Genomic DNA, 23,088 nt, shown 5'->3' on the forward strand with positions numbered 1-23,088 from the left:
AGCACAGAGATGATACTGAGAAATTTCTTTCCTGTTAAACAAGGCAAGCCCCCTCAACCTAATTGGAGTAATCCATGAAGCTCTGTAAACAAAACAGAGGCCCAATGAAAGGCCAATCATCAGAAAGACATGTTATCAACTGAATCCTAAGAGTTCTCCTTTTCCATCCCAATTCAAGCAACGTCCTGTTTCTATCATATACACTTCCCCTACACAGTTTTGTGATTGAGGCCCTAGTATAGCTCGTCCTGCTCCAATGTTTAAATTTGGATAAACATTATGAGCACTCGTGAGTACAGAGGCATGATAGAACTCATGCTCTTTGTTTTTTTATTCAAATCATCAACATGATCTGTTTTTTGTTCGAATGTCATATCCCTTGGTATTAGGGGCCATCTTTCCTTTGCCTGGCTCCTACTTCGGAAGTCAGATTCAGATGTCCCCTTTCAAGATTTTCTTTCTTGATCACTTTTTCATTTCAATTTTGATCCACCTTCCTAATATTTATGCTCACCTCTGAAAATACTGTACTATGAATTCCTGATCCAACCCTAGCAAATTATAAAGATATCTCTTGCAGTTTTTTTCAATTTGATGTTGATATAGCCATTGAAGTCGAAAGGCAACTTGGCAAGGCAACATACTAAAATCTCGATAGATGTTCCAAAGACCAAAGTTTTACTTCCTTTAGTTTCCAAAGGGTCTTCATTTTCTACAATGCTTATCTGGTTCACATTTCACCACTATTGGTATATGGCTAAAAGCACAAATGACCACCTAAACAATAAAGATGAGAGAGAGAGAGAGAGAGAGTCTGACATCTCGTTAGGGTGCTGGCACCGTTCGCACAACTCTTAGCCCATCCCCCATACCCATAACCCCCAACCCTGGTGACAGATGGCTACAACCAACCAGATTACTTACAAGTTACAACTGAGCCACCATCAGGTGTAGCACCAAATCTACTCATGAAATGACTTATACAAGAAAATCCTATATCTAGACGACTAGACAGAGCAGCTCCCATTACTGATCAATGTGAGATTCAAGGACTCCTGAAGGCCTGAACATTGATTGAGTGGATTTGAGGGCAAAACTGTAAGTCGAACCGACAGACACTGTAAGACTTAAATGATCAGTCAAAGAAACTGACATTAAGAACGTGAAAAGCCCATAATTTGATGTTTCATGATAAAAAGAAGGATAATTATGTGGAGATAACTTTATACCAAGTTTTCATTCTTGAAGCTAAAATGCAATCATCACCTACGCCGCGTATGAGCTTTTGGTACAGATACAACTTTGTATACGAAAACATACTCTGACTGAGCAGGGAGCAGGCACGTAATTGGCATTCATAAAAGAGACTCAGGCATAAGAACTTGACAACTAGTGAGTCATCTAAGCCCAATCTGGTTTCTTATTTCAGGAAATTGAAGTATATCTGCTAGTCCTAGATCTTATGACAAGGATGTTTGCCAAACTGTAAAGATTTTCTTTAGGAGGGGGGAGGGGGTTGGGATCCAAATCCAGTTCATCTCAATCCCTACATGCTTCCTCTGCTCCAGATACAGAATAGGATGGAGAAAGTAGGACCTCAGAAGACCTGCTTATTTGAAAGGCTACAACTTTACCTGTCTGACAAATAAAATCCAAATCTTTTATAACCAAGAAAAATACAACCTTCCTTAGGACAATAGAACTTCATACACAATGAGTGGTAACAAAGAAAAACGGTGAATAAATATCATCAACTTTTAATAACATTAATTTAGTTAGAAGAGACAAACATAGAAATACACTTATCAATTGACCAGGGCATTTTGGATAGAAAGACATCTGCATTTGGACCCCAGAAAATGTAAAAAAAAAGGACAGGCAAATATTTGTACGGGAAAATAGTTACTTACAAAAATATTATCTTATTAAATTTTATAATGTTTGATTGCAATTTGGAAACAAACTTGGAAAATGGGTCACGGGCAAAGTTACTGACAAGAGGGAAATTAATAGATTTATCAGATGAGAATTATTTAAGGAGACAGTTATGCAGTAGAACTTTAAAAGTAAATCCCATAATATCATTCTTATCCAAGACTCTAGGAAAAGTGACTAATGCTTTCAAAGAGGGTAATTCATTTTACCCCATTCTCACTCTTGTTTGTATAACACTTTGCTTCCTTTGGCATTTTACTTGCAATAAAACAATAGAAAATTAGTAATTTTCTGAAACAACTGTTTTATGACATATTTTACATCCAACCAAACACAAATGAAAACAATAAAAGAATGAATTGTCACCTAAGCACATATCACTGAATTAGACAATATTTTGCAAAACAAGAAAATTTGTAATTCAGCACCAACAAATATAATCCTTAAAGTTGCTTGTATTGAACCACCTACATAGCTAGATGGAACAAGTAACTGATCAATAATTTTGCTTCAACGTTAACATGTACTATCAATATACAAGTATATGTATCAGGCTAATAATTTGGTTAGCCCCTTGTGCACAACCTTACGAGTAATGACTATAGGCAAACACTGGCTTGAGACTCTGATGTCATAGAAAAGTCTAATGATAACCGGGTTTCCCAAGCCATCAAGATTTGATTTCTCTTGCAACTTACCTTCTAAGAATATGATACTTATCACTTAACAATATAAATAATTCCAAATATATTATTCTTCTGTGAAATAACTGAATTCACCTGCTTTGATGCCTGTGTCTGTGTGCTAGGATGCACTAGACATGCCATAAGAGTTTCAAAATCCAATATGGGGGGGTGTTCAGTAGAAAACCCTAATATCTTATCACTGCATTTCAAATAGAAATCAAGTATCCTGATTGGTGATTTCTGAAGCTCAACATGCCCATGATGATTGCATCCAAAACCATACATCAAACCTGAAGAAAAAAACCTCTAGGTACTTGTATGAATGGTATCAGCTCATCATTCAGATAATATAAGTTCTTTGAATTCTTCAATCCAACATTGAACCGTCAAAGGGACATAGTAAAATCTTCTCATTTATGAGTTGGGCAAGTGTCTGCTAGTCATACCAGGACCAGCAATTCATACTAGAAGAGAGAATAGCATAAGAAAATACCTCAGCGTTCTTAAATCCAACATTGAACTATCAAGTAGATATATACTTCAGAGACACATAGTAAAATCTAGAAGAGAGACACATAGTAAAATCTTCTCAATAATGATTTGGGCAAGTGCCTGTTAGTCATACCAGGAAGTCATGCTACAAGAGAGAACAGCATAAGAAAATACTTCCATGATACTGCCATATTGGCAACTTTTAATATGTCTGAGGAATATTCATCTGGAAAGAGAAAATAACTAGTAAATTCAAAAGCATATATAAATTTCACCTTTTCGGTGATTGTTGGAGTTCTGCTTGCATAAATAAGATACCAGCAATAAAACAATTGAGCACAATGTAACTGACTACCGACCCTATATAGTTGGGACAAGGATTAGATGATGATGAAATACATGTTGTTGTACTCACTTGCACCAAGGCTGACTACTACATAAGGATGCTTCCATGTTTGATCTGGTATTGGCACCTGGAAAATAACTGGTATTACTTTCACTAGAAGCCCACTTCATAATGCCAGCATAGACAGGTGCAAGAAATCTCCATCTCAACAAAACTTTTTTCATGACAGAAAGTTGTTTAGATGGCTATACTAAATCCTTAGTTTATTTTTACTTGAATTGTATTCTTCTGGACCCTGCTTCCCATTAATAACATTTGTCTTCCAGTTGTAAAGTTATGATTAGCTTAATTAACCATTTTGCAAGCACAGTTCAAGATGCCACAAGTAACTACATAGACCTGACCTTCCTATTCACCAAATTTATGGCAGATGAATTTGTAGATGTAATTCAATTTCTTGCACAAGATATGCATCCATATCCATACTGTTCACAAAATATTTAGCTTTTTAGATTGTTGGAAATTGGTGGTTCATCAGTTTTCAAGTCTGAAAACATCCAACAAATTGCAAGCTGAAAAATAGAAAAGCCAAATCTAGGTTGAAGTAAAAATTATCCATTCTTGACTGAAACAAATTCCACAACCTAAACATATCTAGAAGTTATGATCTCCCCCCCCCCCCACCACCACCACCAAATTATCATTTTAATTTGTTTCGAAACTTGAAGTTCTGGATGGTAATTGCAGACAACTTAGCAACCTTAATCTTCATACATGCACCAGAAACTGTATAGAAATACTCATGCCATATCTTGCTTTCAAGGGCTTTATTTATTTCACGCACAGGGTTTTCTCAGAAATGACTCATAAACATGGTGAAACAACATGATTTTACCCCTATTCTTCATAAAACCAACTCCTGTTGTCAATTACAATAGAATTATTTGAAAATTCATGTTTTCAGTTTCAATTTACTATATGTGCAGTGCATATACTATAATATCCTTTTGATTTTCAACCACAAAATACAGTGAATGAGATAATAGCTTCCTTACTTGGGTGAGCTGACTAAGCAGAATGAACTTAATTTTAATATTTAGGAATAGCTTTCTCAAGGACTACAATCGCACAAGTTAAGACATGCAAATGCTTGTCAACCAGAGGTCCAGGGAAAATATATCTCTCAAGTTCAAAATGGGCTTGGCTACATAAGTCGGCATATGTCAACACACAAGAATTGATGTTTGACAGAATCTGGTAACAAGATCAAATTACCTAATACCAAGTTCATAGAATTTCTCCTGTAATGGATCTACAAAGATACAATTCATTCTTTTTATTTCTTTGTATTTAAATCAAAACTTGCCTGATAAGAAAGACTTTCAGACGTAGATCTTGTAAACAATGAAGAGTTGCCAAAAAAAAAAGCAATGTTGGATGAACCACTTGCAATAAAATACATACAGAAAGATTAATGGTACGAGTAATTGACGTGAGGAAACTTAATTACCTAATGGATTTTCTTGCTTTCATGTAAATTCTACAGATACAGCTGCTGATCGATCCCTATCCAGTATTTTCTTCTGGGAACCTTTCTCCACACTTACAACCCATCTCGACATGTTCAACCCTCTAAATTGAGGATTTTTCACCAGCTGAAACACGAATCCTCTTTCACTACCCTGCACCGACCGTGTGGTTTGCAACACACCCACAAACCTGGATTTGTTCAACAATCTAACAGCAGGCATTCTCACAGCTAAACTTGATTTCCTCTGAATTAGCGCAAGCTGGTTTCTCGCAGAGCCATTTTTCGTTGCAGTAACCGGACCAGTTGATTTAGATCGAATGTAACGATTACCAACGGAACTATCTGAACTATTTGCTTCTAGGCGTAGCCCAAAATCCTCACCTACAGCACTGCTTGAAGTACACTCTTCTTGTCTACAATCCTCAATAACAGCACTACTTGTACTTGAAGTGCTTGGCTCTAGCCCGAAATCGTCGCCAACAGCAGTGACTGAGCCAATTGCTTCCCGCTCGAAATCCTGAGCAGCAGCACTGGTTGAACTAATTGCTTCTCTCCCAGAACAAACACCAACCTGAACACTGGATACCTTTCTATTCCTCAATGACGAAGTTCTACTTCCGGGTTTGGAGGTCTTGACAGTAATCTCTTCTTCGCGGCCAATCACCGGAGATGGCTTCCTCACCCGCCTCCTAAGGTGGTTCCAAACTGCAGAGGGAACTTTCTTGCTAATAGTTCGAAGAGAGTCAACCACCTCTACCATCGACGGCCTCTTCTCGGCAGTCTTCCCGACACACCGAGCCGCCAACACGGCCAACTGGCGCATTACCGACGGGTCCCCAGGCGGCCCGATCCGGGGATCGAACAGAGGAGTGAACTCAAACTGCTTGATAAGTGGCAGGGCCCAATCAACGACGGAAGGCGGACTGTAGTTCACGTCAATGGCGTTCCGGCCACTGATAATTTCCAACAGTAGGATCCCAAAACTGAAGACGTCGCTCTTGGTACTGAGATTCTCCGGCGCAACGTAGCCGGGGTCGAGGTACCCTAAAGTGCCGGCCGGAGGCGTACATCTTATCCTTACATCCTCAACATGTCCCCTCAGGGCCAACCCGTAATCACCTAGCCTGGCATTCCAATGTCCGTCAACGAGCACGTTTGACGACTTGATGTCTCTGTGAATAACCGGCGGGTTCGACGAATGCAGAGTATCGACCGCTTTTGCGGTCTGCAATGCGAACCGGATTCGCTTCGCCCAACCGGGCGGTCGAGGGCTGGAATGCAAGAGATCATAAAGAGATCCGTTCTCCATGAACTCAACAACGATTAGCTTCTTCTCTTCTGCACCTACACTAAAACCAATAAGATTGACGAGACGAGGGCTTCGAATTCTCGAAAGGACTTCGATCTCGTTGTCCGCAGGGTTGTTGTTAATGTTGTTGACGTTGTCGTCATGGAGCGTGGCCCCGGCCAACGTCGTAGTCTTCTTAACAGCAACAACGAGCTTTCCGTCGTCAAGAACAGCCTTGTAGACGCTTCCATGGCTACCTTTACCGAGAAAGTAAGCCGGAGAGAAGCCCCCTGTAGCGGACTCGAGCTCGGCATAAGAGAAGCGCCGGATTTTAATGGGTTTATTATAACGCTTTTTTGATCTCTTCTTTCTATCCCAGTTATAGGGATCGCAAGTGATGATAGAAGACTCAGCTTTGCAAGAGAGGTAACCCATTCCCATTTATTATTGTTTGAGATATATGATATCACGTCTCAAAGAGAGAGACAGAAGAGTGAAAGCCTGAACGACGATAATGCTGCAGGCTGCCTGGATGCCGCTTTGGAAACACAGAACTGGGAGGCAGATAAAAGGGAAAGAGAAGAGGAGTTGTAGTAAGAAGAGAAGGAGCGAGAGATTCAAAGAGAGGTGGCGTGGTGGGGAACGACAGTGGCAAAGATCATTACTGCTGTCATCGATCAAAGAAAAAAAGAAGAATTTGTCAAGTCTCCAACAGTAAAAGTACTCTGGGGTGGGATGGGGTCTTTACAGCCTTTAGACTCGGAGAGATAAAAGTAATGAAGTAAGTAAGCAACTAAGCACATCCATACATTTTCCCACGCAGACGTAGCACAGCAAGGAATTCAACTTTTGATGAATATTCAATTGCTTTTCCTTAAGAATTTAAAATTTGTCCACACATCTCTCCATATAAAAACGTGAAACCGTAAAGATGATAAGTGAGAGAATTTCTCGGATTTCGTCTCACCGGTCACCAGGTGGGACCCTATCTGACTTTTGTTCTTCTTAATTCTTATCAGATTGCTAAGAAAGAGGCACCCGGAAGGACTAGAGTATTGCAGTGGATGCATGGCAATGGGAAAGATGAAGAAAGGAAGGATGATCTCCATCTGTTAGGTGGTATGTTGACATGTTGTGTTGTGTTGGGTGGGCCCCTGACCCTGAGGCCAGACTCTGTGAAGGATCATAATATCATATACACACTACTAATACTATAGAGTAAAGGGTTTTAGGTGCAGATAAAGAAATCTTATTTTAGAATAGTGAAGTGAATAGGGTTGGAATAATGTGTGATCAACCAAGATGGCGAGTGATATTGGATTCCTTTGGCTTTTATGGGGTTGAAACTAGAAATCTGGGTTTATGGGTATGTGAGGATTTGGTGAGACAATGACCTTAGAATTGATGATAGGCATCAACTTGTGGTGGTAAGACCATTTCTGATTTTGGTCGGTTATAGAGTATTAACTAACGCGTCGTTGTCTTGTCCTCCACAGTCCACATTCACTCTACCTTTTCTTCTACAGTTCTACTTTGTGTTTTATTTACATTTCTACTTCTTGTGTTATTTTTTATTTTTTTTAAGACAAAAATCATATTTAATTTCAACACAGAGAGGTAATTAAAATACCAAGCAAAAAAGTATACGTAAAGTACAAATACACAATAGGGATTCGCACCAAGAAACTAGAACTATCTGGAACTGTAACCATCAGAACTCCCCAACGGGTGGGTATGGGCAGAGCCCTATAGTCAAAGCCTCTTATCCCACCACCTTTCCATACACCACTGAACCATCTTAAAATACTTAGGGTCCTTTTAGTTTGTAGTCAGAATTAGAATAGGAATGGAGGGGTAGAGAATGGTCATTATCTCAAATGTAGAAATACCATTTCAAAAGAAATGGGAATATAGTTCCGATTTCATCTAACCAAACAGTTAGAATCAGAATAGACCATTCCAATTCTAGACCCCTATTTCTACAAACCAAATGGGGCCTTATAATTTAACTATTTTTAAAAATGAGATTATAAGAATTTGGGGTATTTTACAAATAAAATTCTATGATCATTAGGAATATTTTAGTAAGTGCTTAGTATCGTGGCCTAAGGTGTTTTTCTGAGGAAATGACAGCTTTAACACCTCACTAGAAACAGCTATAAAACATCTTCTTTGTTGTTTGGCACTGTTGCTACAATGTGGAAAAACATGCAACGTTTTCGCCTATATTTTATTTCGTTCAAAGTGTTTTCTTGAAGTTTTTTTTTTTGATATAGTGTTTGAGCAGAGGTCGATGATTGTTCAATAAACAACACTCGCCTAACTTCATATCCAATGAACATTATTTAATTATTTTGAGATCTAACGGCTAACATGTGTCAAGACATATATCCCAATGGTTTGGATTGTTTAATTATTATAATAAAGGGTCATCTATACCTTATGATGAAACTTAATTATTATAATAATTAAATTAAAGGGCAACAAAATACTCTCATAAAAAAGAACCGTCAACTCTAAAATCTTAAGTTGTTAAATGAGGTGTTTAACAAGTTTTATCCTTTCACATTTGATTTAAAAATGTCAAAAAACAATAGCCTTTCATTCCATGGAATTAACCGTGAATACACATTATGAAAAAGAAAATCTTTCTTCACATCCGATTCTACCCAAACGTTCTAGTGCATCGTAATGCATTAGATAATAACTTGCACCTGCCAGGTCAGTATACACATAGGAGCCATATCACCTGGTAATCACAAGAAACACTAGCATCTTGACCGGATGTGAGTTGTGTTTTCATTTCCACCTGTTCCTCCCTTAAAACGGTTTAGCCAATTTTTTTTTTTTTTTTTGACCGTTGAAGTAAAATCTCATATATAGCATCTAGGTGGACTCAAAATGGACATACGGTATCAAACAACTCCATTCCCATAATATAAACCCATACCATTCGGGGTGGAGCAGATTAGGGCCCTGATTTTCCCATCCGTACAATTGAAAGTTGAAAATGAAACCTGAATATTATTGACCATAGCCCGCTGCCCGTGCGGTGCGGAATGGGGAAGGGTCATTGCCTCATTGGTTGGTCCTATCATTGTTGAAGCGGATTTTGGATCAACCCGATCATCGGACTGATCCGGGAGGTGAAAGGTTATGTGCAACGCTCGAAGAAATTAATTTTAATTGCATGGTTGGCGTCTACGGCACTCCAAAAGGAGAAGGGGGCCTTTGCTTTTGACTTGTGTTGAGATTCATTCGTCAACTGGGCATGGGCAAACAGTTATTCGGACTTTCTTTTTTTTTTTTTAAAGTCCGTCCAGAAGAATCTGATCACCATGGTTCGGCTATTCTGACTACTTTGAGTTGTTCAACTATTACTACATATAAAACAAATTATACTTGTATTTTATAATATTATTTTCTGAATCGACTGGTGGCGGGTTTGTCTCTTCCTCTTGCATGTGGCCGTACATGTTGAACCTGGTCGAGGCCCGTGGACATGGATCAACAATCCGATCCATATCTCAATTATCTCATTCAACAACCCTTAATTAGCTATTCTATTAATGTGTCTCTACAACTGCAAATGAGACCCAGTTCGGATAGGGCTGATTCCAAATGTGAAATTGGATATATTGAAATTCTTATAACTCAAAATTGAATCTTTTAGAGGACTCCTTCACAGGTATGGAGATGGGAGACCGGAGATGCATCTCTGGCTGTGGCTGAATTCTCAGGAAAGCAAAAAGCCATAAGCAACTAAAAGGATTGGTCGGACTCGGACCAACTGATGTCATCATTTTCACTCATTAGCGATAAAGACGAACAAGCATATTGGGCCAAAGCTCTGGACCAGGACCATGTTGGTGGATCTGGATAAACTCACCTGCCGCCTTGTCCTAGTAAAGAGGGGCTTTGGGCATAAATGGTGCACAACCATGGATCTTTTTAGCCCATGGTCCAAAGGGGGAAGAAGTACTTGGCAGATCCAATGTGCCTTGTTGTAGGATGCATGCTTGCAGCACATGGTAGAAAATAATAGGTGTTGCGACTAAGAAAAACCGAATCAATGAAAATCAAACCGAAAATTTAGTTAACCGAATCAATTGGTTCAGTTTCAATTCCATATTAAAAGAAAAAACGAAGGTATCGGTTTAGTTTCAGTTAACCAAAATAGAAAACTAGTGGTTAACCTAACGGATTGGTATACATGTATTTGTATATATTTTATATTTTTTGTACAATATAAATTAATAAATATATATTATATAAATACATATATATTTATAATATATAATATATAATATATTATTTATTATTTAAAATATAATATTTTATATATATTTCTAGTGTTTTATTATATATTTATATATATTTTTATAATATATTGTAAATAATAAAAAATTGATGAATCGACAAACTGAACCGATGGTTATTCAAACCGATCAACTAATTAACCGATTGGCTTCAATTCAGTTTTGGTTACTGGTTTTCCAGAAACTAATAACCCCAGTTCAATTTCAAAAATAAGTCGAGAATTCAGTTAACTGAACCGTGAGCACCCCTAGCACATAGAGAGGTACCATACCTTGCAAGGCTAAGATTGGGTGAAAAAAATAAGTTTTTGACGTCTTAATTCTTTTTGGATGCCCTAAATCTTTTAACACTTATAAAGCTTTTCCCTCTGCTAGCTAGTTCTACCCCCATTAAACCAGACAGACCTGTCATTTAATAATAGATGCAAAATACCCATCTGATCAGTTCTGAACCATACTCCCCATTAATTGTCTAAACTAATCGAACCTAGACATTCCACCAAGGACCACAATTTTCTTATATAACTTATCCATGAGCTCATCGACTGCATTAATCTTTGTTTGTATGGCGCATGATGCAGACAGGGAAAGCTAGACATATCTCCAAATCCCAGATATCAGACTCCTGGCTCCTTCTTCTTCTTTTTTTTTTGGCCAACTTATATATATAGCGGATAACATTTTGAGGGCACGTAAAAAAAAAAAAAAAAAGGAGAAAAGAAAAAAAAAAACTTCTGACAACTAGCTCATGGAACTTGAAAAATATCAACTCTGTCTAATTGATGGTTGAGCTATGTAGAGTTGTGCTTCTTGTCAGACGAGCAGGTCTATAAATGCGTAAATGGTATCCATTTTTCTGAATTTGACTTCTGATCCAACAGGCGTTGAGGCTATCTAAAATTGAATCCATTTAAATGGATCCACCCAAACTCATCCAATATCCAACCTGATATTTTGTGAAAATTGGTTCCAATGTTTGTCTGTAAAGAATCATAGGTGGAAGTCTTTACAAGTTATTTCTATGACATTTTATTCACGATGTATTCTTTAACAACATGTGGTGGGAGTGTTGGGTAGTAAAAAACAACACATAAAAAAATGAGTACTGATATTTAGATAAATAAAGAAATTAAAATAAATTGAAATGATTTGATCACAACCAAACAAAGCCATCTAAGAGAATAGAGGCCAATGAGAAGAAATTACCTGATGGGTATAGAATTACTAAATAGGCTAAAATATAAATGGGTTAAAGTACTGATAAATTATTTGAGGACCCATAACTAGTGGAACATGATTTATGTAACTGACCCTATGTATAATTGTATAATCGGGGCAAGGCTTTGTTGAGTTGAGTTGAGATGAGAATTTATTTTAATTTATTACTGATATGCATTATCCCAATATGACCTGAATTCATGGATATGATCTTTTTCTATTGGTTAAAACAAGGATAAGATCTGATTCCAATTTGAATAAATAAAATATCAAATTTAAATTTAGGTATTAATTATCCAATTAAAATCCAATCCATTTACACTTGCTAGTTGCTATTGACTATTGGATGATGTGCATATAGCTAAGGGGAAGGGGGATTGGCTCATTGGCTGCATGGAATAAGGGATAAGGGTGAGGGCAATTAAATGCATTTGGTTGGTTAAGAAGTACAAAATTAAGCAAAAAAAAAAAAAAAAACAGAGTTGATGAGAAAAGATGTGGCGGTACAGATTTTGTTGTACACTTAAATAAATGGTTGGTTATGTAATTTATAGGAGACAGGAATAGAGGTTTCCATCCTGAGCCACGTGAAGAAACGGTGTACCTGGCCAGGCCATATTTTGGTGAAACATACATACCTGATTCACACCATCCAACACAAATTCAGAAAGATTAGGAACCTTTTAAAATTTAAATGGCGATGGAGGTGGCCCAAAGTGTTTGCAGTTGCAGCCTTGCAGGAAGAGTCTATCAGTACACATTCAGATTTTCAAAAAAAAAAAAAAAAGGAGAAGGTAATGCGTACAACAGCTTTATTTAGGTTGTATGGATTAATATTTTGAAAAGATGGTTTACCTGGCAGACCCAGACCCAGACCCCAGGGCCCAGTCTGCCCTATCCTACAATAGGATGATTAGAAGCTACCCTTCCCTATCCCTTCAATAAATTAATAATTAATTAGGATTTAGGCTAGGCCAACAATGAATTATGATTTTTAACCCCCAAGGATGGATTAATTACTTTTTAATCAAAAGATTTTATATTGGCAAGTCTGAAAATGATGCACAGGTCAGATGGAGACATCTGATTGATTTCTTGTGTAGGTGGATCCCGGGATGATAGGATTTTGACTTTTGAAATTATCAATTATGTAGCAGGTATGGGAGTCCGAAGGGTCTCGGGTTTGTCCTGCGGCGGTGGTTGCAGGAAACTCAAATCTCCACTATCCCATGCTCAAATCTCCATTACACCAACAAGTTGGTGTTGTCCATCTCCACGAGGGGGTGTTCGTTATATCGTTTTGACTATTAAACCTCATCGAATCAAATTGTAATTAGCGGTTTGGTCTTAAAATGGCTTGATTTAATTTGAGAATTCTTCAAATCGTAATATTAAACATTATATAATGTTTATGTTTAAACTATGAATTAATATTTCATATATTATTGTTGTTGTTTGTTTGAATTTTTTAATTTATAATTTGATGTCTAAGGAACTCTTTATGTTGAGAAAGTGTGAATGTAATTTATATAATAATATTAAGTGATATTTATTAATATTTCAATTTGATATTTGAATTATATTTGTCATTTATGTGGCTTAAAAAACATTTGTTATTTACATAGGTATGCATGTTATTTGTGCTTTCTAATTAGGTTAAACGTAACAGAATGGCTCAAAACTATTGCAAAATGGACCAAACCATAATAGATTGATTTGGTCTAATTTGGTTTATTCTATACTAAAATAGTTTGGTTTGGTCTGAGAATTTCTCCAATATAACTAACTGGAAAACTTTTGAATTGAGGCACAGTCAATTAGTAAAATATTCCTCTTAGGACTTTGTCATTTCATATCTCTAGGAATCCCTGGAAGATTGGGTATTTGAATTTCCTCACATAAAATTCCTCTAAAATCAGAGTGAATCGAACTACATAATTTTTAGGGATTGCCATCGTCACCTGCATGGCGGCTAACGTCATCCTCCGACAATGGTCTGACATCAACAGTTCCTCTAAGCAAAGATCAATTGAAGAAGGTTTTTGCAAGAGCTTCTAGTTGAAGGATTTTGTTGAGAGAGCAAGAAGAAGAGAAAAGGAAGGGGAGAGGGGGGGGCAAAGAAATGAATGGAGGAGAGTGTTACTCTTCACTCTCTCAAACATGAAATTTATGTTATAAGAGAGAAATTACATGAAACTATGAAAGCCCTCATATGGGTGCCCAAATACAAAAAACAGGAAATACCAAAAAGACCCTTGCCTCATACAATCTCAATAGGTCCCATATTGGGGACCCAAGACAAAGCCCAAAGCCAAACAATGTGATTTTTATTTTTTTTTTTGGGTGGTGGGGAGGGGGAGGGTGGGGTTGAGCATATGTGATTTTAATTTTGTTTGTTGTTTGAAAGTTTGATGGAAGTTTTATTTATTTATTTTATTAATATTTTAATATAATTTGGCAGGAGAGGGGTGCAACTTAGCAGTTAGGTTTGGATTTTTCGTCTTCAGCCCTCAGGCTGGGCCTGGGCTTAGTCCTCAAGTAGCCCAAGCCTGACTTTAGCACGATCCAAGTCCAACCAAACTATAGACTTACTTGAACACTATATACATATGTAAACACATGCATGTAAGCATATATGCAAAATATGTAAATTTCTCTAATTAAAGATTTAAATCATTGATATTAAATACATTCATACAAATTTTTAATATATTGTGCCTAATAGATCCGCCTAATCCCAATTGACCAATCCAACCCAGCCCAACCCAAAAATGTCAAATTCCAGTTTTAGCTAGGTCCAGATTGGATTGATCGGACTTGATCTCAGACTCGGTTTGAACTTGGGCATTAGCCATTAAGTCAAATGTTAAGGCTGTGTTTGGTTGCAGTGCAATTTTATTTGCACCGGTAGAAATGCATGGGGTGCAAATGAAAAAAAAAAACACAAAGTCTTGTTTAATTTTTCTTTGGGTTTTACATTATTTTTTTTTCAAGTTTTAATTTACTTATTTGTACTGCAATCAAACAAAATAAGCTAAAATTTGAAACAAAAATATGTCAAAATTTACACTTAAATCATCTGCAATGTTGTAGTTTTGCATCAATGCAAATTTATTTGTACTGCAACCAAACACAGACTTAGGGTTGGACTGAATTGACCTTAAACCCAGTCCAGGCCGCCGATTTGCACTCCTACGAATGGGGGGAATTGCTCAAACTCAAAAACTCGTCGGAGTAGAGACCTGGGATCAAATCCCGCTGCCACCAGGGGTTAGGGGGGGTTAAGGGAAAGGAGATGGACTACCCCATGAAGCAAAAAAAAAATGCAAATTTCAACAAACAAAGCAATCCTTTTCTGACGTTTTGTATATGGACCCGCTGGTAGGGCAAAGCAATAGCCAATAGGTGATCAACGTCAATTATATCAAGACTAAAGGCACCAAAGATCTGCCACTTGGGATTCGATGCGTCTGGTTGGTGGAGATAACAGTTACATAGGTCACGTAATCAGGAAAATCCAATCAAAAGTATCATAAAATTCGGACCCTCCTCCTCTTCTTATCCTTTTAGTTGAAGGTCAGGTCCATGGAAAGCTAGAACCATTGAGATTTTGGATTCCCCTGGTCACTACCTCCATTCCAGGAAAAAGGTGGGGAGAAAAAAAATAAAGGTGCTTTTGTAAATCTTCTGGGCCCCCAATTGCATCTCAATTCTCAGCTCAACCACCTAAAAAATGCTATCTATAGTTGAGAATTTTCCGGTAGGTTGGCTATAGTTCTAGTCAAGAAGGCCTGAGACTAGCCAGAGTGTGAGTTCCGGATTGGCCAGCTAGCCCACATATTCAGAGATAAAAAAAGGAGAGTGGGGGTTTCAAGTTTGAAACTTTGAAGCGTGAACACCCCCCTCCCCCTCAAATTCAAAAGGCTAGTAGAATTGATTAATTAAAATTAAACATCTAATAATTTTATATATAAACGCTCACCCAAGTTGCAATTCACAATTACACAGAAGTTTGGATCTTATGGTTGACATAAAATTGAGGTTGTATCAGTATCATTTAAGTATCAACCCACCAATGGGTGATGGGTGACCCCACACAAGTAATTAGAGTGACAGCAGCATCCATCAATCATCATGATAGAATGGATGGTCCTCCTCCGTTGTCAAGCTCATTACCCTAAATTATTTCTATTAATCAGTGGGGAATAAGTTGAATCTGTGTGTGTGTCTAATTTGTCACATAGTGGGGAGCTGCCCAGTGGGTCAAGGTCAAATCGCATAACCCACTCGGTGTCGGTGGGCCTTCCCTTACGCAACGTGCCCATTATTTTGTATAGGCTTTGGTTGGCAAAATTCTGTCGATCTACTTTTCATGAGAGAAGAGCATGGCCTGCCCAATCAAAATAAATGAATTTCTTTTTCTTATGGTGGTGGGCCAAGAGCCCAAGACCCAAGAATATGTCCGACTTAAATTTACATTACTTTTAGCCTTTGAGGATACATATTTGATTTGCTCAATTCTGTCTGACTCCATTAATCGTTTTATTCACTAGTTTACGGATCCAAAACTTCAATGCTTCATGTATCTGATTCAACAACCATTTCATTCCTTCTAACCAAAACACAATTGCTTATATAAGCATAAAAAACATTTGACTTAGTTAACATTCTTAAGAATTGAGCAACACTGCAATGGACACCACTATTAAAATTAAAATAATGAAATCTATAACCATATTTCCTGATTGCTATTTTTTGGGTAATGCAATTTCACTACTGATTTATTTCAAGTGTTCAGTTTGTAATTCATAAACTGACTTACTATAAGATTTTATACTAGACGAATGTACCTTCATATGATCCACTTAATTGATGGTTTAAGGTCTCAAGTCAAGCTGTTTTTTTTTTTTTTTGTTTGAAAGATAGGGGGTCTAAATAGATCTTCTACATGGATTAGATATAGAAAACAATAATTGCTCCAATTCATGCAATCTGCTATCTTTCTGGAAAGCCAGGATTCAATATCTGGAATTCTGATTGGATGAGTAAGTAAATTAAGAGGAAAAAAAAAGATGTGGCTAATGCAGTAAAGATAGTCTGGACTGGATTGGAGATGTTTTATGTTGCGACTGATGAATCACAGTCTCGTTGCTTACGCGGTTCCCGAGTTTCTCCCCTCTTTTGTTTATCACTAGAGACTATATACTATATTGTCATCGTCATTATCAGAAATCTTCATCTTTATCTCATAACCCTCATTGGGTACACACAGGAGGGCTTTCGAAGTTGCCCAACTTACCGCACAACGACAACCGTTGGATCAAAGTATTCAGCCCAGAGCAGAGGTTAACACTGTCGTCACCTGCAACAACAATTCCAGTATTGGAATCTGTAACTCTAAATTAACTGTGCAGCGCTTGTGTCTAAATCTTCTAACCATTCTCTTCAGGTGGACGGTTGACTCCTAATATTGCCTCTATATATATAAATGTATTAGAGAAGAAGAATTGAAAACAAACACCAAAAGAAAGAAGAAAAGTAGAAGAGATTAATGGTAGGAAATGGCTCATCAGATATCTGATGAGGAACAACGATCATCATCCGCAACCTCTTAAATTTCCGCAAGCTTTCCGATAGGATAACCAACCATTTACATGAACTCTTTTGATGTGTATTTAAGCCTTTCGAGAGTCGTGACTATTTATATATAGAATAGGTGAGAAGAAAAAGGAGAAAAGAAAAAGAAAAACTATGAACTATGTGCATGCATGCAGATGCAGAACTCAAGATAGACACGCCCAAGTTTGAAACTTCAAACTGTGTTCAACTAGAGACTTCATCCAGGAGCTTATACCTTCGAGCCTTACCTCTAAACACTTGCTTTGTCACCACGGTGTTCGATATCTCCTCAGCTGGTTTTGTCCTTCTATATGTTTCGTCCAAGCAACCCCTCGGTACGATCTTCTTGCGCGCTGCCGATGATTTCTCCGGCAACTTATGTTTCTTCATGGGATTGTGAGGATGCAGATGGAGACTGCTTCTTTGGACTTTCGGATGGATTGCTTCTTCCCTGATGTTGTTCTTCACGTTCTTTTCATCATCTTCACTGCTGTTGTTGGTATACGGAAGAGAGGGATTCTGCTGGGATGCTTCAATGTTGACTCCCTCTTTGTTAAGACACCAATTGCAGATTCGATACAACTCGGCTTTTGGGTAGAGATTGCTACAGTATCTGCAACATTAACGATTAACAAGGCAAATTAAGAAATAAGTCTGGATAAATGCGGTAATCAACAAAGGAAGGAAAACGAGACATGTTCTGGTTAAGGTTTTCTTTGATAATTTCTCTTTTCTTTAACCTGTGCTGAAATCTGAACTGACAAACTTTGCATCGGAAAAGCTCGTCAGGCAATCCATGATCTCCACACATGCAACAATCAGTGGAAATGTTGGGCGATGATGGTGCAACGGCTGCTTGGCTTGTCATAGTTTCTAAAACCAGTGACCGAGAGAGAGAGAGAGAGAGAGAGAGCAGATGATGGTCGATGGAGGGGAAGGACTCTATACAGAGAGTTAACAAGTTCTGCGTCGCAATACAAACCAGACATCCCAAATAGGCTGGCAAATACCAACATCTCTTTTTTGGGTTATTTATTTATTCATTTGTAAACTATTAATTATTTTTTTGATAGATTTGTTTTAAATTATTAATTCGGGTTTCATTTTCAGCGCCCCACTCGTGAGTGAGAGTGTAATATAATAAATTTCTATCAATAAGATAATACAATACTTGAGGCAAGAGGCCAAGACCAGAGTTGTTTTTTTTTTTTTTTCTTTTTTTGTGGGGGTGGGGTTGGGATTCCTTTTTCCACTCTCTCCTTTTAAGAGTTTATCTCTGTGGTCATCATCATCATCAAAAAAATAAAATAAGACCTCCATTCTCTTGTATCTGTTGGCTTGGCACGGGTTTTAGGGACACGTCAGCTCATCCCGTGGCTTTACTTTCCTGGGTGAATGGAGGCCATTGAATTTCTTAATTGTTTATGTAATCAAGTGGGATAGGGAAAAGGATGTCATCGACACGTGGAGAAGGCCAGCTAGACTGTCAGTTGCCACGTAAGGGAGACGGGACCAGAATGTTGAAGAACGCAACAACCTCCTTCTTGGGCCCTGAGCCAGCTGCTGCGGCCTGTCTTTAAAATACCAAACCAATATTGGCGCCTGTCGTACTTATTAATTATTATTCACGGCAGATGTTTCCAATGCACGGTGGTGAATGTGCCTGTAAGGCGCCCATTTTTTAGCAGCAGATCCTGTAACTGTTCAAACACCCAGTATAGCCTAATATCTCTCGATTCAGTCAGTGCAAATCCGTTCGAACACCCATTATAATCTTACATTGAAAATATCTCCTCATGAAATAAACATAGGAGTGTAGAGATGTTCCTAATAAGGTTCAAAATATCGGAAATATAAGGTGTATTAGAAAGGTAATTTTAGGAGATATATTGAAATACGCTTTAGAAATATATAGATACAGACAAAAAATCAAGATATGCATGGACATACTAGAAAATCAAAAAAAAATCTTTAAAAATATGAATATCAATAAAAATGAGTTTTATGTGATTATAACTAATTTATTTAAACATGAAAACTATTCTTTAATGATTTATATAAAGTATCGGGATATAATTAGTAACCGTTGAAAAAATAATAGAAAAACTAAAATGTATGTGTGTGTATACATACTAATATTTATTAGTTAATATTTGTTATATATATATTTAGATAATATTTATTATGTATACTAATTAATATATACCTTAATTTTTAATAAATAAATATAATTTATATTCATCTTGTTATTATATAAGTATTATTAATCAAATTTTAGCATTTGTTGGGAAACCTCCACCAAGGCAAGAAAATTACTTTAATATAAAAAAAAAACATGTTGTTTTAATAAGCAATTAAGGTTGGCGTAATGGTTAATTAATTATTGTTGTAAGCAAATGACTTGGGTTTGAAACTTGTTACCTTTGATTTGTGCTTTTTAACAAGTTATTTGACTTAAAAAACATTTAAAGAGATATTAATTGCCATAATTAAAGGTAACTCAAATGAGCATTTGATTAAATAATATTAGCATTTAGTGACATCTCAAACTTTAAGGCTTAATTAAAATTGATATTAATGAGAGAGAGAAGAGATAAATTAAATTTAAATTTAAATTTGATAGGAAAATTAAATTAATGCGTATCCGAAATGATCCAAAGCCAATACATACTTGAAACGGTCCGATATGAGGTTGATATGGACGAAAAAGTACGAAACCATCTAATTATACATGTTTAGTGTATCGTAACTCTTCCGAAACGATACATATCAACCCGTATCGGCCGATACATTGCAAAATTTAAAACCTTGATTCCCAGTACAAGGCTGTAAAAGATATTCAAATGGGCCTTGCATTGACTAAAACCGATCTCGTGGTTTAGTGTAGTTGAATGAATATTTCCTCTATACAATTGGGATCTATTTTTCACATAGGGTGTTTTATACCGACCTCACATGCATATCTCATCATGCATTGAGAATATCTCTCGTAAATAATAACATATAAATACGGGAGATGTTTCCAATGCATGGTTGGATGTGCCTATGAGATCAGTGTGAAGTGTTCTGTGTGAGAAGCAGATCCGATCTCCCCTCTATAACCCCATAACAAGCAACCTGAATCTGCTCCTCACACATAGCACTTCACCCAGACCTTATTTACAGGAGATGTTCCCAATGCACGGTGAGGTATGCCTGTGAGGCAGTGAGGAGCAGATCCCACCTCCATAACAAGTAATAAATAATAAAATAGAATAAGGGTTCGACTATGATATAGAAAAGATATGATATCCGAAAAACAATTGACCAATAAATAAGAATCATAAATATGATAGGGATATGCTATTATTTATCAAAATTCATGGATGGATTTTGATTGGTCAAAACTCTTTCCATATTATATATTTTCTGCATCATAGATTTTCCCAATAGATAAATAGCTAATAAGTTAGCGCAGGTGATGGTTTTCTGATTACCACAAACGCCAACAGAAACGTGTGCACAGACAGAAGTGAGAAGACTGTTTTCTGTTGAGCACTCCATTCAACGCCGACACAGAATTGGGAATCGCCTAACCACCCATAAACCGACGCAGATAAGTCTCTCCTTATCCTGTTCGTTCATATCGTTGGTTCCCAATATTAATTGTTTCACTCAGACAAAGTTCAATCATATTGAAATCAACCCCAATGCGTGTCGTCGATGAATTGTCCTTCAGATTACATAGTACCATTGAGTATGAAGCAATAATCAAAATGACTGTTATATGGACATGTAAGGAGGGAGATAGGAGACAATCACCATCGACTAGCTGTTTAAGCAACAGAACTGCACCAATGCGAACGATTGCCCACATAATTAATTAGAGGATATATTTCATTGTAACTAATGACTCAGACTGGAGGACTGTTTGGTCATAGCTTCTGAGGATCATTGGGCGGTGGACCACATTACCTCTGATTTATTTTAGTGCAAAAAAAAAAGACATGAATATATGATTTAAGTTGGGGATGGGTTGTGATATCTTAGACTCCCATGTTGATTTTAGCATGGTTTTTAAAATCAGACCGGACCAGATGGTTGGATCAGAAAAACTGGCAATTGGTCATCTGACCAGTTCCATTTTACTTTAAAATCATCATTTTGACAAAAAATCATTGATTTGGTCAGCAACTACTGATCTGGACAGTCAAACTGTTCGAACTTTCCAACGGTTTTTGGCAGTTTTTTTTGTCAGAACAATCCACTAGTTTGGTTTGAATGGTCAGACCATTCGACCCAGGAGCTGGACCCCTGAACAGTTTGTTGTCCGGTTCAACTTTAAAAACTTGAATTTTAGTGTTTTTCAACCAAATCCATGTCCTCTTCTTTTACAATTAAATCTATTTAGCAAGCATAAGAAACCCGCATAAATAGTTAAATCTATTTTCTGCCTATCGAACTCAATCAAATTGCTATTTGTACTCTAGTTTCCATTTTTTTTTAATTTAAACTGCGTTTATTTCAACACAAAATCGGTGAAAAATTTCAGGCCGAAATATTGACTCTTACAAAATTATAATGGAAGCATTTGCTATATATCAGAATAAACTAGAAAAAGCAAAAAACCGTTTTTTTTGGGGGGGGGGGGGCTGTAAAATGGATAGGACTCATGGGAGTAATAGCTTAAATGTTTAAGTTTGAAAAATCCTATATCTTTACGGAGAAAAGATGTAAAGGGGGCAGAAAACAATTGTTTTTCCATGAGGGTAGAAACATTATTAGAATGCATATTAAAATAGCAGTGTCACAGATAGCAGAAAACAATTGAAATTTTATAGAGGTTACTTTAAAGTAGCAGTGTCACAGATAGCATTGAAAAGCAATTTAGAATGCATATTAAAATATGCTTAGGAAACACATTTAAATAATGGAATGATTAGGATAATTATGAATTCACTAGAGAAACTTAATATTGCTAAAAGGCCTCATTTTGTACCATATTTTATAAGGTCTAGCATTCGTGATAATATGGCGAGGTGCCAACTGGCTAGCTTGTAAGGTCTCTGGCTAGTTCTGGCATAAGACTTGGGCCATGCTTGTACCCGTTCAAAGAAACCAAATCTTTTACTATAATTTATGATCAAGTTCTATAAACACGCAAGCATGCAAGCGCTCCGATTTTTAATAATATAGGTTTGTAGCATGAACAGAGAAATGACACTGCATGGAAGATGAACAAGCATTCAAGTGCGTGACCAAATAATCGTCCATTCATGTCAATAAACGGAAAATCAGGGTTTTTATGCCCACATAGCAACAGAAACAAGAATTGTCCAATTGTACCTTAAGTAGAGGTTACTGAATTTAAGGCTGCAAAAGCGAGTCAAAATTGAATTGGATATTAACCAGACACAAAGTTGATCAATTAATACTGGGATTCGAATCGTATCTTCTTCGAATCTTACCAATTGGATTCAATCTCATGTAATTGTTAATATAATAAACTACAAGTAACTTATTTCGTTATTTATCAAAGAAACAATACAAATAACTTTGGCATCATATATCATGCACAAAAAGAAAAAAAAAATAAAAAACTTGAAAACGACTGACACTCGAGCACGAGTATTTAGTAAATGGGCGCCACATTCAAAATAACTAGTATGCAGGTA

General features: G+C 36.9%; 1 protein-coding gene and 1 pseudogene across 7 annotated transcripts; both read right to left on the bottom strand.

Moving 5' to 3' along the window:
• Positions 1-1,402: 1,402 nt before the first annotated feature.
• On the bottom strand, positions 1,403-7,222 carry LOC104603954 (serine/threonine-protein kinase-like protein At3g51990 pseudogene; annotated as a pseudogene). Of its 6 annotated transcripts, none has more exons than XR_016076569.1 (4): positions 4,970-7,222; positions 3,529-3,586; positions 2,145-2,193; positions 1,403-1,634 (listed from the first exon to the last, which is right to left on the bottom strand). The product of XR_016076569.1 is annotated as a serine/threonine-protein kinase-like protein At3g51990 pseudogene, transcript variant X6 (transcript). The 6 variants fall into 6 exon arrangements; XR_016076567.1 differs by having other exon boundaries at positions 1,403-1,638; XR_016076568.1 differs by lacking the exon at positions 2,145-2,193.
• A 6,917-nt stretch (positions 7,223-14,139) lies between these two features.
• LOC104603948 (uncharacterized) lies at positions 14,140-18,452 on the bottom strand. The gene is made up of 3 exons (XM_010268131.3): positions 18,175-18,452; positions 17,683-18,047; positions 14,140-17,177 (listed from the first exon to the last, which is right to left on the bottom strand). The coding sequence occupies exons 1-3, from the start codon at positions 18,300-18,302 to the stop codon at positions 17,071-17,073; spliced, it is 600 nt and encodes a 199-aa protein (XP_010266433.2). The 5' UTR covers positions 18,303-18,452; the 3' UTR covers positions 14,140-17,070.
• Between the last annotated feature and the right edge of the window lie 4,636 nt (positions 18,453-23,088).

The sequence above is a fragment of the Nelumbo nucifera genome, chromosome 5 (genome assembly GCF_055504915.1).
Source record: "Nelumbo nucifera cultivar China Antique chromosome 5, China Antique-T2T, whole genome shotgun sequence".
NCBI lineage: Eukaryota > Viridiplantae > Streptophyta > Magnoliopsida > Proteales > Nelumbonaceae > Nelumbo > Nelumbo nucifera.